Source organism: Muntiacus reevesi, chromosome 4, assembly GCF_963930625.1.
Source record: "Muntiacus reevesi chromosome 4, mMunRee1.1, whole genome shotgun sequence".
Classification (NCBI taxonomy): Eukaryota; Metazoa; Chordata; class Mammalia; order Artiodactyla; family Cervidae; genus Muntiacus; species Muntiacus reevesi.
Genome location: NC_089252.1, coordinates 23,863,313 through 23,878,491, shown reverse-complemented (window position 1 = coordinate 23,878,491; position 15,179 = coordinate 23,863,313). Strand labels below are relative to the sequence as shown.

The 15,179-nt window shown below is 40.3% G+C and overlaps 1 protein-coding gene across 2 annotated transcripts in view; it reads right to left on the bottom strand.

Annotated features, from left to right (window-relative positions):
* The window catches only part of GAREM1 (GRB2 associated regulator of MAPK1 subtype 1), a 222,092-nt gene that overhangs the window by 22,721 nt on the left and 184,192 nt on the right, over window positions 1-15,179 (bottom strand). For both annotated transcript variants that reach the window (XM_065932390.1, XM_065932391.1), the window contains exon 4: window positions 4,953-6,125. In XM_065932390.1, the coding sequence (XP_065788462.1) occupies window positions 4,953-6,125 (1,173 nt within the window). The remainder of the gene's footprint in view (window positions 1-4,952; window positions 6,126-15,179) is intronic.

Genomic DNA, 15,179 nt, shown 5'->3' with positions numbered 1-15,179 from the left:
AACCAAGAGTGAATGCATTTTTTTTCCCCCTATTACTAAAGACAGGAAGAAGATATTAATTAATCCCTGGGTTCTGGGGTCCTCAGCTTTGATACTACTGCACAGGTAGCTATAGACAAGTTGTGATCCTGTAGTTCTGATACTGATTTGTGATTCACCACATAAACCAGAATAGTCTGAAAGTCAAACATTCTATTTCTAGAATTTCAAGCAGTGTCAAGCTTTCTCATCATTGCTCTCCAAAATGGCATCTTCCAAAGAGGTTTAAAAAAAGACAGCTCTTGAAGACTGTCACTTCTAGAGTGTATCTGGGTAAATATTTTAGACATTATCAGCCAACAGCCAGAAAATTAAAATTATGGAATGAGGGCCACAATGTCACGAAATAAGAGGATGTGTTTAGAACATAGGAACCAACTAAGGATAACCCACTTAAGTCGAACTGTCAGGTCATTCTGATTTGAGGGCACTTGGCACAATTTTATGGAGGAGGCAATGGCACCCCACTCCAGTACTCTTGCCTGGAAAATCCCATGGATGGAGGAGCCTGGTAGGCTGCAATCCATGGGGTCGCTAAGAGTCGGACATGACTGAGCGACTTCCCTTTCACTTTTCCCTTTCATGCATTGGAGAAGGAAATGGAAACCCACTCCAGTGTTCTTGCCTGGAGAATCCCAGGGACAGGGGAGATTGGTGGGCTGCCACCTATGGAGTCGTACAGAGTCGGACACGACTGAAGTGACTTAGCACCAGCAGCTAAGCAGGCACAATTTTAAAAAAGGAAAATGTCACCCCTCAGCAAGCTGGGCAAGTCCCCAGCTTGGGCTTGTCTGCAGCAATTTTAAAGCACAGAAGTGGCCGCATCTCTTCTGTGCCTGGAACCAGGAGCTCTTTACTCCTCCCTTGGATGTTCCAGTTAGGGAGGGGAAAAGATTTTTATTCCTGGGAAAGAGAAGCAGCAGGTTTTTGTGCTTATAGAAGAAAACCTTTGTATTCAACAATCATTACAAAGATACAGGGGTCTCTAACCCACAGGCCATGGACCACTTAAAAGAGAAAAATTTTTGTATTTGACGATCATTACAAAGACACAGGGCAGAGCAGGAATCGGGCTGTACAGGAGGGGAGCGGTGAGTGATACATAAACCACCCCCTGACTAACCCTGGTCTGTGGAAAAACTGTCCTCCATGAAATCCAATCCCTGGTATCAAAAAGGTTGGGAACTGCTGGACTAGAGCATAATTCTAAGTAGCCACATCAAGTACAAAGTACATTAACAGGGTTAAACTGATTACCCCTCCACTGAAGATTTTCTGTTTGGCCCCACAGCCTAGTTTCCCATTCTAGAATATGGGCAGGAAAATGCTCAAAAAATTAACTTGGATGATGATGGAACTGCAGCTCACTGTTGGAAACACAGCAAGTGTTACTGTTGAAGGAGAAAATTTTTCAGAATTTTTTTACAGAAACAAAGACCATCAAAATGTGGAGAAATAGTGCAGATATTTGCTATAACTCAGGGGGCTCCACTGGTAAAAAGTCTACCTGCAATACAAGAGACTTGGGTTGGGAAAATCTCCTGGAGAAGGAAATGGCAACCCACTCCAGTATTTTTGCCTGGGGAATTCCATGGACAGAGAAGCCTGGTGGGCTATAGTCCATGGGGTCAAGAGAGTTGGACGTGCTTAGTGACTAAACAACAACAAAGGACCCTGAAGCAGGTGGTGAAGAAAAAGAAACGGCAAGGCTGACACTCCCTGCAGAGAGCCACTGTCCCTGCAGATCTTAGTAAGACCAGGCCACGGACTGTTGCCAAGAGGTCATTCACCAACTACCAGCTTTGTTTCTTTTTATGAGGAGGCTATGCCTTCTTTGACTCTGTTCTGCTACTCCAGTATCTTCTGTTCCTGAAGACCTGATGGGATTTGTCACTTTCCCAGATAACGCCTTACTTGAAAATGGCCTCACGGGAAAGCTTATTACCATCTTTAATTACTAGAAGGATAGCTGTGAGACACATGGCCCATCTCTCTCTCTGGACACACCCCACTGTCACTATCCAAAGGAGTTTTATTTAATTCTGTGGGAGCACTTGAATTTATGCCCCATTAAAGTTCTCTTTTAAAAACTACAAGTTGAAGCCACATCTAACAGTCATGACATTCTCTGGATCCCACGCACATCCTAAAACTGGAAAACCTGTTTCATGGCCACAGAACCAATAAAATATATGACTTCATTCGAAACGCATGATTCTTAAAAAAGGAAAATAAAGTAATTTCTGGTGTTTATAAAACGTCTTTATGATTGGAGCATTCTATATAAACACTGAATATGCTCTAAGAAGGTTCTCTTATGTTGTAAGAAATTACAGCTTAGACTGGAGTCCCAAACCTTTCATTCTGCTGTGAGATTTGCTTTCAGTTTCAAATTTAACTCTTAACATTTTTCTTTTAGGACCAAGGTCAAGATAGGGCCTTTAATATTTATGCTCTTACTCATCTTCCCTTAGCCACAGTGAAAACAAGCATCGCCAGTTTCCTACCTCAAGACTTGGTTACATAAATAACTGTGTGTGACCATACTGGATGAGTCAACCAGTCAGTCAACAAACAGGACTCCCCATTATGTGCCAGGTGGGAGCAGAGTTCTACAGGAAAAGTTCATGTGATCACGTTCCCATCGAAGAGAAGGACTCTAAGCTTCAAGCAACATCAAACATACAGCTGGGCTGAGACAGTCCTGTAACTGCCTGAAGTACTTGTCAGAGTACTTTACCTCTGACCTGTTTGTTTTTTGAGGAATACCATCTGACATGAATAAAAGAACCAAGGACTCTGGCTCCACCAAGAACTCCCCCAAATATTCCACACCCCCTTCCGGGTACAGGGATCTCTGGGCTTCTGCCTTAGTATGTGCATGCTAGTCAAGTCCGACTCCTGAGACCCCATGGACTGTAGCCCGCCAGGGTCCCCTGTCCATGGAATTTTCCAGGCAAGAGTACTGGAGTGGGTTGCCATTTCCTTCTCCAGGGGATCTTCCCCTTGATCAGGAAGGGATTTCGATTAACGTGTACACCCTTGGCTCATCTGAAATGCCATGATCTCCATGAAGGCTTCTCCTGCCCAATCAGAAATTTTTCTTCTCTGAACTCTCCTCTACATGACCTGTGTATACCTCCCACATTTTAACCTCCATAGTCATCCTCTCTTTTCATTTGTTACCTTCCCTACAAAAGGGGAAGCTACTGGAGTCCAAAATCATTATTTCTGGGGTTACTGATGGTGATTCTTCCAGCATGTGTAGCATGGGGCCCAGTAACTCCATGGTTTGAAGCAGAGCTTTGCACAGCCTCGTCGTTCCAGAGGGGTGCCCTGAGGCCACCTGGTGGAAGCAGAGTGGACAGGACTATGGGGAGAACCCCAGCCCTCCAATCTGATGGGTTTTGACTGTAATTCTTCTATTTATTGTGGTTCACATAAGTTTTCCTTTAAAAAAGAAGGATTCTGCTAGAGATAGAAAAAAAGGAAACCACTGCCATAGATACTATCAAATAAATGAACAGAATTATATCCGATGCCTCGAGCGCTTTTTCCCTTCAGATATAACGAAATCCATGATAAAAAAGTGAGGCAAGAAAGTTCAGAGTGCCCGTCAATCAAAGAACATGGTCAAAACAGAGGCCCTTTCTCCTATCCTATATGATCTCTTTCCATTACAATTTGACAGATGCCTCCTCAAGCTCTGAGCGAGCTGTGTTTGAGGTGGTGAACAAAAACCACATTGGCCCCTGGTTCGCTCTGGGTCTGTGTATGTGCGTATGTGAGCACACACACCTGTGACACTCTGATCTCAATGCGTGTGGGTGAGTACACCCATGACGCTCCGATTTCAATGAGCGTGCATGAGCACACCATGATGCTCTGATCGCAATACGTGTGAGCACACCCATGATACTTTGATCTCAATGTGTGTAAGTGAGCACACCCAAAACACTCTGATCTCAATGCATGTGGGTGAGCACACCCATGACACTCTGATCTCAATGTGCGTGTGAGAGCACACCCATGGCGCTCTGATCCCAGTGAGTGTGTGTGAGCACACCCATGATGCTTTGCTCTCAATATGTGTGCATGAGCACATCCATGACACTCTAATCTCAATGTAACTTTGAAGAGAGAGTTACAAATGATGCTGACAGACGTCTCTTGATCCTCCTCCCCCACCAAATAAATCTATTCCTTCAGTCTAAGTGGTGCTAATATCCACTCTGCTGCTCAGGCTACACATCTCAGAGTGTCTCCTGATTTCTCTCCTTCACTACCCACGCCCAATTTATCAGTAATACTGCTAGTTGCATCTCTGAAATGTTCCCAAGCAGCTCATTTTTCCCTGCCATCTGCTGCTACCGATGGCTGGCGCTCAGGGCGTCATCATTCCATACCTGTTACCAAGTTCATACCTTTTCTCTGCTCAGCCTTCTGCTTTTTCCTCCCTATTTTCTGTTCTCTAGGCAGCATATTTATACCTCTTCTAATAAAACTCTCTTAAAAGAGTTTCTCGGGAAGATCCCCCGGAGGAGGAAATGGCAACCCACTCTAGTATTCTTGCCTGGGAAATACCATGGACAGAGAAGCCTGGTGGGTTATACAGTCCATGGGGTCGCAAAGAGTCAGACATGACTGAGCAACTAACACACACACACACACACACACACACACATGTTTCTCATCAAACATAAACTCTTAACTCCCAACTGGTAAAAAAAAAAAAAAAAAAAAAAAAAAAGAACAGTAAGTATTTCTATTTCACTGCAAATTCAGCAAATTGCTCATTCTGATCACCTTGCATCGGGGAGTTTTCCTTTCTTAAAGAAAGAAAGTAAATTAGCAGAGGACTGAGCAGAGAGACAGAAGGGGGGCCCATCACCCCCAAAACAGAAAGGACTTACGGCTTCAGATTTGGGAGGCACTGGAGGCGGAGGTAGGGCGATCTCTGAAGATTTCACTGCTGCACCCAGCGCTCCGGGCACAGGAAGGGGAGCGGTTGCACACTTGGCCCGGACAGAACCTCGAAACTGGTCACATCTGCTCTTCTCACTCAGGGAGCGAGTGAGAGGCTGATGGCTGGGCTTGCCTTCCTCCAGCCACAGCTCCTCATAAGGAAGTTCGGACTTCCCTGCCATGCCCGCAGATTCTTCACCAGCTTCTGGGAAAAGGTAGTCGCTCCCGCTGTCCCCCGAGTCCTGATAGGGCAGGACGTCGTGAGGAAAGGGGGCCCACTCTCCCCCCAGGTCCCTGCAGCCGTGGAGGTTCACCTCGCTGTTGCCATGGAGATTGTTGCCATACACACAGACGGAGAGCCGGTGGAAGGACTGGGTGAGCTCATCGCGAGCGTGGCTGAGGGAGTTGGGCACGTGGTTGTGGCCGGCGCAGCGGCCCTTCTTGGGGCTCTTACAGTCCTCGTTCCAGTCGGTTTTCACATCGCGGACCGCCCGTGAATACTCATCGATGTCGAACTGCTCTTGGCAGATCCCCAGCCAGTGATGGACCAGGGTTTCGGGCCACCCCTCTCCCTTGACCAGGTGCTCCGGGAGGCTAAACTTCGGGACGCTCAGGTGCAGAGGGAAGTGCATCGGGAGAATCTTGTTGTTCCGCAGCACACAGCAGACCACCACGGTCTTGGTCTGGATGTTCACAAACTTGTAGCGGTGCCCCTCGCGGATGAAGTGCAGGTCGTACGGGTTCCTGGGCGGCGGGCTGGGCACGGTCACGTTCACGGGCAGCCTGGTTTTCTCCACGATGTTGCGGATGGTATGCTCGCCCTCCTGCATTTGAAGCTCCAGGGGGCTTCGGGTGCTAAACCTGCCCTTGCACTGGAACGGGAGGCTGATGCTCTCGTTGGTCCGGTGATTCATGCAAATGAGGCAGGGCATTTTGCCTTTTCCCAGCTTGCTGATGGAATTGAGTTTCCCAATCTTTTTGAAGATGGTGTTGAGTCGTGACTTCTCCTTGAAAGTCTTTGCATAAAGGATTTCTGCCTGGCCCATTAGAGTGAGTTCATCCCCCGTACACAGGGTGATGTTGTAAACTTCGGTGTCTTCATTGCATTCACCTGAAGCAACCTACGATAGGATAAATCAAATTTCAGGGTTGTTTTCTTTAGTTTATTCGCATGGAGAAGTAGAAAACTTGATATTAAGACATAGATGTGCATACACAAAGGAAAATGCTGTTTTAATACTAAATTTAGACACTCCATTTCTCCTATAACATTTATGTGGTTAACAATAATAGGATGATGTTAGTTCAGACTTTTAAAAACACTTTCCCCCCCCCCCTGAAGAACAAGGTACCTTGTATTCCTTAGTAAAATTTTGGGAAATACAGAAGAAAAACATAAGAAGAAAATAACGCCCACGAGTCTGATGACTATGGTTAATGGTTTGATAAACATCCTTCTAGTTTTTTTTTTCCTATGTATTCTACCATGCAGATAATTATTTTGGGACTTTAATTTTATCATTGTATCTTTTTCAATTATACAAATACTTCCATAAATACTAATGTAGAAAATACCTTTTGAACTACTAAAATTCTAATTTTTTACCTTTAAAGTTTTGCTAATTTTATTAAATTTTCTAAAGTTGGGACAAAGGATTTAAGAAATGTCTCAGTTCTCCTATTCTTTTATTATTCAAACTACTCACATTCATCAGAAGAATTATTAGAAAATACAGATACAAAAATGAGCAAAGTCTACATGACCTGGCTGGTCATTAAAGATAACCTGCTAACAATTTTATAAAAAATGGAAAGAAAAGACAAGATGGTAGAGTAGAAGGATGTGAGTGCAAGTTCTTATGAAAACACCAAAATCACACCTAACTGCTGAATAACCATAGGCCAGAAAAACCGCCCAAACACTGATTTATATATACACTGAAATACTACTCAGCCATTAAAAGGAATAAAAAAATGCCATTTACAGCAACATGGATAGACATGGAAATTATCATACTAAATGAATTAAGTCAAAGACAAATTATCATATGATATCACTTATACATGGAATCTAAAAAAAAAAAACCCTAACACAAATGAACTTATTTACAACACAGAAACAGACTTAAAGAACGAACTTATGGTTACCAGTAGGGAAGGGCTGAGGGGGTGAGGGGTTGGTCAGTTGGGGGGTTCAGATTGACATGTGTACACTGCTATATTGAAAATGATAACCAACAAGGACCTACTATACAGCACAGGCAACTCAGCTCAATATTCTGCAATAAGCTTAAGTGGGAAAAGAACTTAAAAAAGAGTAGATAGCATGTATATGCACAATTTAATCATTTTGCTGTACACTTAAAAGTAACACAAAATTGTTAATCAACTATTTTAATATAAAAATTAAAAATTCTTGAGTGATGTTTTAAGCAAAGCTAATTTTACCTTGCTTATTGCACCACTCAAACTCAACAATTTAAATTCCTGTTCTAAAAAAAGAAACAAGTGTATTAGTCTATCTCAGGGATATTTATCAATATACATACAATTTTACTGCTATGCTTCTCACTGTAATTTGTCCATTTTCCTCTGCATATACTCCATTAATATTAATACTGACCTAACATATTCCATTATATATGGATATGCCTTCATTTATTTGACCAATTCCCTACTGTTGGGCAAATGGGATTTCCCAATTTTTAACAATTATAAATAGTACTGCAATAAACATTTCACACTTTATTTCCTTAGGATAAAATCTCAGAAACAGAATGCATGAACAAAGCTGTGTATATATTTGAAAGGTCTAATATGTGTTGCCTATTGTATTGGGTTGGCCAAAAAGTTTGTTCAGGTTTTTCTGTAAGATGTAATGAAAAACCCAAATGAACTTTTTGGCCAGCCCAATACTTCAGGCGTATTATGCGTGTGTGTGTGCTAAATCGGGAGTGTTACACATATTCATATTTCTACTTTATGAGCTTGTTTCCCTATACCCATGCTGACTAGGTTTAATGCCTACCAGTATTAAAGGTAAAGCATGTAACCTGCATTTATTTATGCTTGTGAAAATTTTTTGGTATTTATCAGGCTATTTAGAGTTTTTCTTTTGTGAACTGTCTCCTTCTATCCCTCACCCATTTTTCTACTGTGATGGTTGTCTTTTCAAGATTTATATATCTATTCATGGTTGCACTGGGTCTTGTCTGCTGTGCATGGCCTTTCTCTAGTTGCAGTGAGCAGGGGCTAGTCTTTGTTGGGGTGCTTGGGCTCCTTATTGTGGTGGCTCCTCTTGTTGCCAGACCACAGGCTCCATTCAGTAACTAAGGCATTTGGGCTCAGTAGTTGTGGTGGACCAGGCTTAGCTGCCCCAAGGCACATGGCTCTTCCTGGACCAGGGATGAACCTGTGTCCCCTATACTGGCAGGCGGAGTCTTAACCGCTGGACCACCAGGGAAGCCCTGTGACGGTCATCTTATTGATTGCTTTTTATGCAATGTGAATGTCGTTTATGCTATATATTTCCTAATATGTTGCCTCAATTTCAATTCTATGGTTTAAGTATTAGGTTTTTTTGGTTGTTTTAATGTAGCAAACATTTTAAAAGATTTCCTTTCTGAGTTCAATCTTGGGTGTTCTGCTCCTCCTTGTTGAGTAGATACACATCAGTGGTTCGATGGAGGTGTGCTTTTGTCCCCTCCCCCACCTCCCTGGGTGTCCTGAGACATTCCAGATTGCCATGACCGTGAGGGTGCTATTTACATCTAGTGGAGAGAGATAAAGAATGGTGCTAAAAATGCTTACAAGGCACACGACAGCCCCCAGAGCAAAGATTCGTCCAGTCCAATTTTTACCAGTGCTGAGCCTGAGAAATGCTGATATCATTAACCAATATTTTCTTCTACTATTTTGATGGCTTCATTTATTAAATATTTATTTAACTTATTTACATAAAATTTACTTGGATTATTTAAGACAGGGCTCTAATTTCTTAAATAGCTAACCTAATGTCCAGTACATTTCCAAATAACCATCCCTTTCATCTCAGATTTGAGGGGCCACATTTATCATATATTAAATTTTTAAAACACATACATTCAACTGCATACGTATTTTTTTTCCTAATGACCTTTCTGCCTATTTTCACATCATAACAATGTTGTTTTAATTTCTATATCCCTATCGTACATTTTGAGATCTGATAACAACAGCCCTCACTTGTGGTTATTCTGACTCAAAGTTTTTGGATAGAAAGAGAAACGAGAATCGAAGTCAAAAGTCAAGTAACAGACTGAGAGAAAATATTTCCAGTGTATATCACAGAAAAGGAACTAATATTCCTAATACATAAAACAGCTCTTTAAAAAATGACCCCAAACCCTCCAGAAAAACAGAAATGTCATGAAAAATCAACCCACTAAAAAGATGCATAATGGAAAAGATGCATCTATGGAAAGATGTTCAACTTCTCTCACAACCAGAGAAGTGTCAACTACAATTACACTGAGATATCATTTCTCACCTAGAATACTGATAAATATTCAGAAGCTTGATACTGCACTCACTTGGTAAAGCTATGGGGAAATAGGCACTCTAGTTCATAGCTGGTGGAAATGCAATATAGTACAAGCCCAGGGGCAGGGAATTTGGCAATATTCATGCATTTATCCTTCCACTCAGCAATGCTACTTTTAGGAATTTACCCCAAAGATATTTCTCCAACAGTATGAAAATATACATATACAAGGTTATTCACTATAGCATTATTTGTGTTTGTAAAAAAATATTGGAATCTATTTAAGTGCTCAAACACTGACAATTGATTGAATAAACTAATGTACACACATGAACTGATGTTATGTGAGAAAGAAAGAGGTTAGTTAGTTCAATGAATCTATATACTTCCAGAATAGACTAAGTTTAAAAAAAAAAAAAAGCAAAGAACATGAAAATGTATAAGGTATACCACCATCTTGTTTAAGAAAGAAGGAAAAGCAGTATACATATATTTCTGCCTTTTTTTTTTTTTAAAGGAACATAAGAAAAATAAGCCAGAAAACAATGTAATTGGTTACTTCCAGGAGGGAGGGGAGTGAGGAGCATGGGGGAAGGGACAGGGCAAGTGACACCTCTATGAGTAAACCATGCTATCGAGTTTCGACTGTTAGAAAGTGGGCCAATGGTCTACATATTAAAAAGAATAATAATAACATTAACAAGAAATTAAACAAAAACTGAATGCAAATGGAAATAGATGAACCCAACTGTATTTCAAATGAATAAACTAATAGCCCTGGAGACAGAGAAATAATCAAAGTGACTGTGGAACACTGACTATATAGTGCCAGTAGGGAAAACAAAAGACCGACCAAGATTGTGTTCTTTTTAGTAGATTTGTTTTGCATGGAGGTATAGGGACAGTGAATCTCAAACTACTTTACATGTGTTGTAGGATTGAACAAATGAGTAAATGTGTCCATAGTTTGGGAGTTTTCACTGTGGCAGGGGAGATAGAAGTATGGAGTTGAGAAAAGCAAGAAAGAACTCCATGGCGCTGGACTGGAATTGAAGGCATTCGTATGAACTCATAATTTTAAGAACACACACACACAAACAAACATGACTCAGCTTTGTCCTTTCAAAGAGATTATAAGCAAAGACTCCCACTATCACCATTCCTCATTAAAAGGAACCAGGGCTCCTGGAATAAGTGACTGATTCCAAGGCTAGGGTAAGAAAGATACAAGATGAGCTGGGAATGTTCTGCTGTGCTGGGAAGTAAAGAAATGCTCTTAAGATGATGGAATCCTGTCAGAAGGATACAGGAACCAGCCTGAATTAGCCCCCACTGGTCCATATTGTTAACAAAAAGGTGAAGGAATGAAAAAAATGAATGGGGGAAAATCTGACAAATGTAGAGAGGTGGTGGGACTGGAAAAATTATAATTTTGTACTTATTACAGTAAAGATTATATGCTAGAATCATTAGTAATTACTGAATTTATAGAAGTTTGATTAAAGAAATAGTAATGAGCAAGATCTTAAAATGTCTTTGTCCAGAAGCTTATTAATTGCCAGAGGAGGAAAAGTAATTGTAGAGGATGGAAACAAGTGATAAAATCTAAACTCACCAAAAAGTGTATTTCCTGTGGGTGTGATTCCCTGAGGTCAGAACCTCACTCATGTAACATTTCACCTACAAGGGCAATCATTAATGGAATCTACTCATGAGGAAATATCAGACAAACCCCAAATGAGAAATATTCTGTAAAATATCTAGTATGTATTCTTAAAAACATCCATGTGATGAAAAACAAAGAAAAGTTGAAGAACTGTTCCAGATTAAAGTGAAAGACAGAAATGGAAAGTAAATGTAATACATGATTCTGGAATGAATTCTGTACTGAAAGAAAAAAATGCTATAAAGTACTATATTGGGACACTTGGCAAAGTTAGAATATAGACTGTAAATAAAAGTACTGTTATCAATGCACTGTGCTTACATAAGAAAATACCCTTATTCTTCAGAAATATACACTGATTATTAAGGGTCAAAGGGCATAAGGTATATAATTCATTCTTGAATGGTTCAGAAAAGTGTAAGTTATACATTTATATGTATATGCATATACATATATATATGTATATGCATATACATATATATATGTATATGCATGTGTGGGCATACAGAATGATAAAACAAGTGTGCAAAAATGCTAAGAGCTGGTGAATTGAAAGTGGTTAGGGAGATCTTATATTACTCCTGCAACAATTCTTTAAGACAGAAGTTATTTAAAAACTTCAAAGAAAATATGACAACAGGAAATTTTAGATTTTTTAAAGAAATTAATCTATTTCTCCAGATGAACTTTATCTTTGGCTGTACCGAGTCTTCACTGGTGTGTGGGCTTTTTTCCCCCTAGTATCAGTGAGCAGGGGCTAAACTCTAGCTCTGGTGCACAGGCTCCTCATTGCAGTGGCTTCTCTTGTTGCAGAGCATGGCCTCTAGGGCACGTGGGCTCTAGAGCACAGGCTCAGTAGCTGTGGCACGTGGGCTTAGCTGTTCTGCAGCAGGTAGGATCCTCCAGGACCAAAGACTGCATCTGTCTCCTGCGTTAGAGCCACCCGCCATGAACCTCAGAATCATCCTGTCCATGGTTTGCAGTGGTAATTCTATTGGGAGCACATCTACATGGTGTTTTTTTTTGATAAGAAGTAACATCATGATAGTCATATTTCCAAAGTCACATGAAAATTCTCATCATGTATTCAGATCTTTTATTTCCCTCACTGGTATTTAAGTGCCTTTGTTATCAATCCCTGAGTATTACTGTTCATTTGTGTTGTTAAATATGCTTTGTTGATATTCTGTGTCCAATAATCTTATTGTAATAGTTTTCCTAGTTCATTTTCTTGGGATTCCTAGGTGATTATTTTTTATGCAAACAAAAATATATTTTTTTCATTTTTAAAGTTTTCATCCTTTCTCCTCATAACAGAGTGGTGGTGGTGAGAGTGTCATTTCAGATTTTAATGTGAATATCACTTGTGTTTTAACATCAACCATGAGAAATCTGTCAGTCTGAAATGGATATTTAAAAAAATCATTATTACTGATTTGTCTTTCCAATTCTAGTTTTCTAAAAGTTTCTACAAAAAGAAATTAAATTTTATTTTTTACCAAATGCTGTTTCTATATCCAATAAGATAGTCACATGTTTATTTTAAATTTTGATGTATGGATTTTATAACAGTATATTTCCAAATATTAAAACAACCCTGTGCTGTGCTTAGTCATTCAGTCGTGTCCAACTCTTTGTGACCCCATGGACTGTAACCCGCCAGGTTCCTCTGTCCATGGGGATTCTCCAGGCAAGAATACTGGAGTGGGTTAGCATTCCCTCCTCCAGGGGATCTTCACAACCCAGGGATCGAACCCAGGTCTCCCACATTGTAGGTGGATTTTTTACCAGCTGAGTCACCAGGGAAGCCCCAAAAACAACCCTACATGCCTGAAATAATCTCTGTGTTATCATGGTGCACTTAAAACTATACAGCATGATTCTCCTAAACAGCATTTGATCTATATGTGATGTACTGGGTTGGCCAAAAACTTTGCTCGGGATTTCCACTGCATCTTATGGAAAACTCCAATGAACTTTTTGGCCAACCCAATATCAATCACAGGTGAGATCAGCCTACAGTTCTATTTTATCTTTATCATGTTTTAGGATCAGGCTTACATTAAGCCTGAGATGGATTTTTTTCTTGTATGTCAACAAAGCATCTTGGGTAAAGTGACTGACATTATTCATATTGCTTAATGGGTAGTAATCATTATGTTCTTAGAGAACTAAGTAGTAAGAATCCTTGTAAATAATTTCTCACCCATTCTAGGTCATCTTTACATAATTTAAACCTTGGACAAAGGCAGTTTGTCAGTTAACAGTAGTGCTATAAAAAAAATAAACAGTTCTGTTGTCTCTGGCCGGGAATTATGCTGGAGGAGGCATTATCAGCACATACATGGCAGAACAATATTGCTTTAACAGGAGTTCAGGCTCCAAAGGTTTAAGATCCATTTTAGGGGACTCAGATAAGTTTTATAATTATTTTTTGACAAGAACTTAACCTAACTGTGTGTATTTTTAGACTCAGCATTCACGTGGACTTCTGTATACTGGAGTAAGTTTAGGAATTTAAATCAATAACAAATAAATAAAATTTAACTTTTACTTGGAATACTTTCAGATCTGTAGGAAAGTTGCAAAGATGGTACAGAGAGTTCCTGTATACACTAGCTGCTTCTATTAACATCTTATAAACCACGGCACACTATCAAACTAAGAAATGAACACTGGTGTAGTCTACTAACTACATTTTAAGATTATTTGGATTTCACTGGATTTTTCAACAAAGGTCCTTTGTCTGTTTCCAGACCAAACCGGGACACCATACTGCACCCAGTTCTCTGTTCTGTGAATTTCTTGAACTTGCCTTGTTTCTTTATGATCTTGACAGTTTCCTCTTGATTTTACAAATAAAGTTTTATTAGGACATTGCTACGCCCATTTGTTTCTGCATGGTCTGTGGCTGCCTTCACTCTCCACTGGCTGCAACAGAGACTGTGTGGCCTGCAGACTCCGAACTATTCACTCTGCCCCTTTAAGGAAAAAGTCTGCTGACCCCTGGTGATGAATAAATGAACCGCAGCCGTAGGAAGGAAATGGCCAGAGTACTCCAGTACTCTTGCCTGGAAAATCCCACGGACGGAGGAGCCTGGTAGGCTACAGTCCATGGGGTCACAAAGAGTTGGACATGACTGAGCAACTTCACTCAGCCTTAGGAAATTGGTACAATACTATCAATGGTACAATACTAACAACTAAGCTACAACATGAGTTTGAATCCTATTTACTGGTGAGTAACCTTAGAAAACGTTTTGCCATTTTGTTCTATTTATTTATTATTTTTGGCTGCGCTGGATCTTCATTGTGGTGCTTGGGCTCTCCAGCTGTGGCACTTGGGCTTAGCTGTCGTGTGGGATCTTAGCTCTCCAATCAGGGACTGAACCCAGGTCCCTTGCACCGGAAGGCGAATTCTTAACATTGGACACACTGGACCACCAGGAAGTCCTGTGTTTTACCTTTCTGAGTCGCAGTTTCCTCATCTGGAAAATGAGAACACCATCAGCTACTTCTCAAGCTTAATTACTGTAGGTAAACAACTTCCCACAGTGGTAAGCTCTCAGTAACTCAATAACTTATTATTATTTTTATTAACAGTTTTAATTCTAATAATTGTTTCACCTTGCCTTTCACATCTCTGTATTTTCAAGTTGTTTTCTGTTTTCATGAAGTACCGCTTTCAAGCCCAAACCACTATCTCTAAGCATTATCTTTTCTTCTGTACTAAAGAACTGTTCAAATTTTTATTGAATGTGTTATCCCGGAATAAAACTTAATGTCAGAATAGGGCCTGAAATATCATTACAGTTACATCCCAAAGGAAGTGAACATGTTGAAATGATTCATAATACACTGTTTTAGGATAAACTGGTCTCCAACAAGCTCAGATGCAGTGCTGTACTTCCTTTTTATTGGAACTTGGTAAAATAAAAACTTGGCAGTCCATCCATTTGGATCAGGTTGGAGATAGGGATGTTGAGA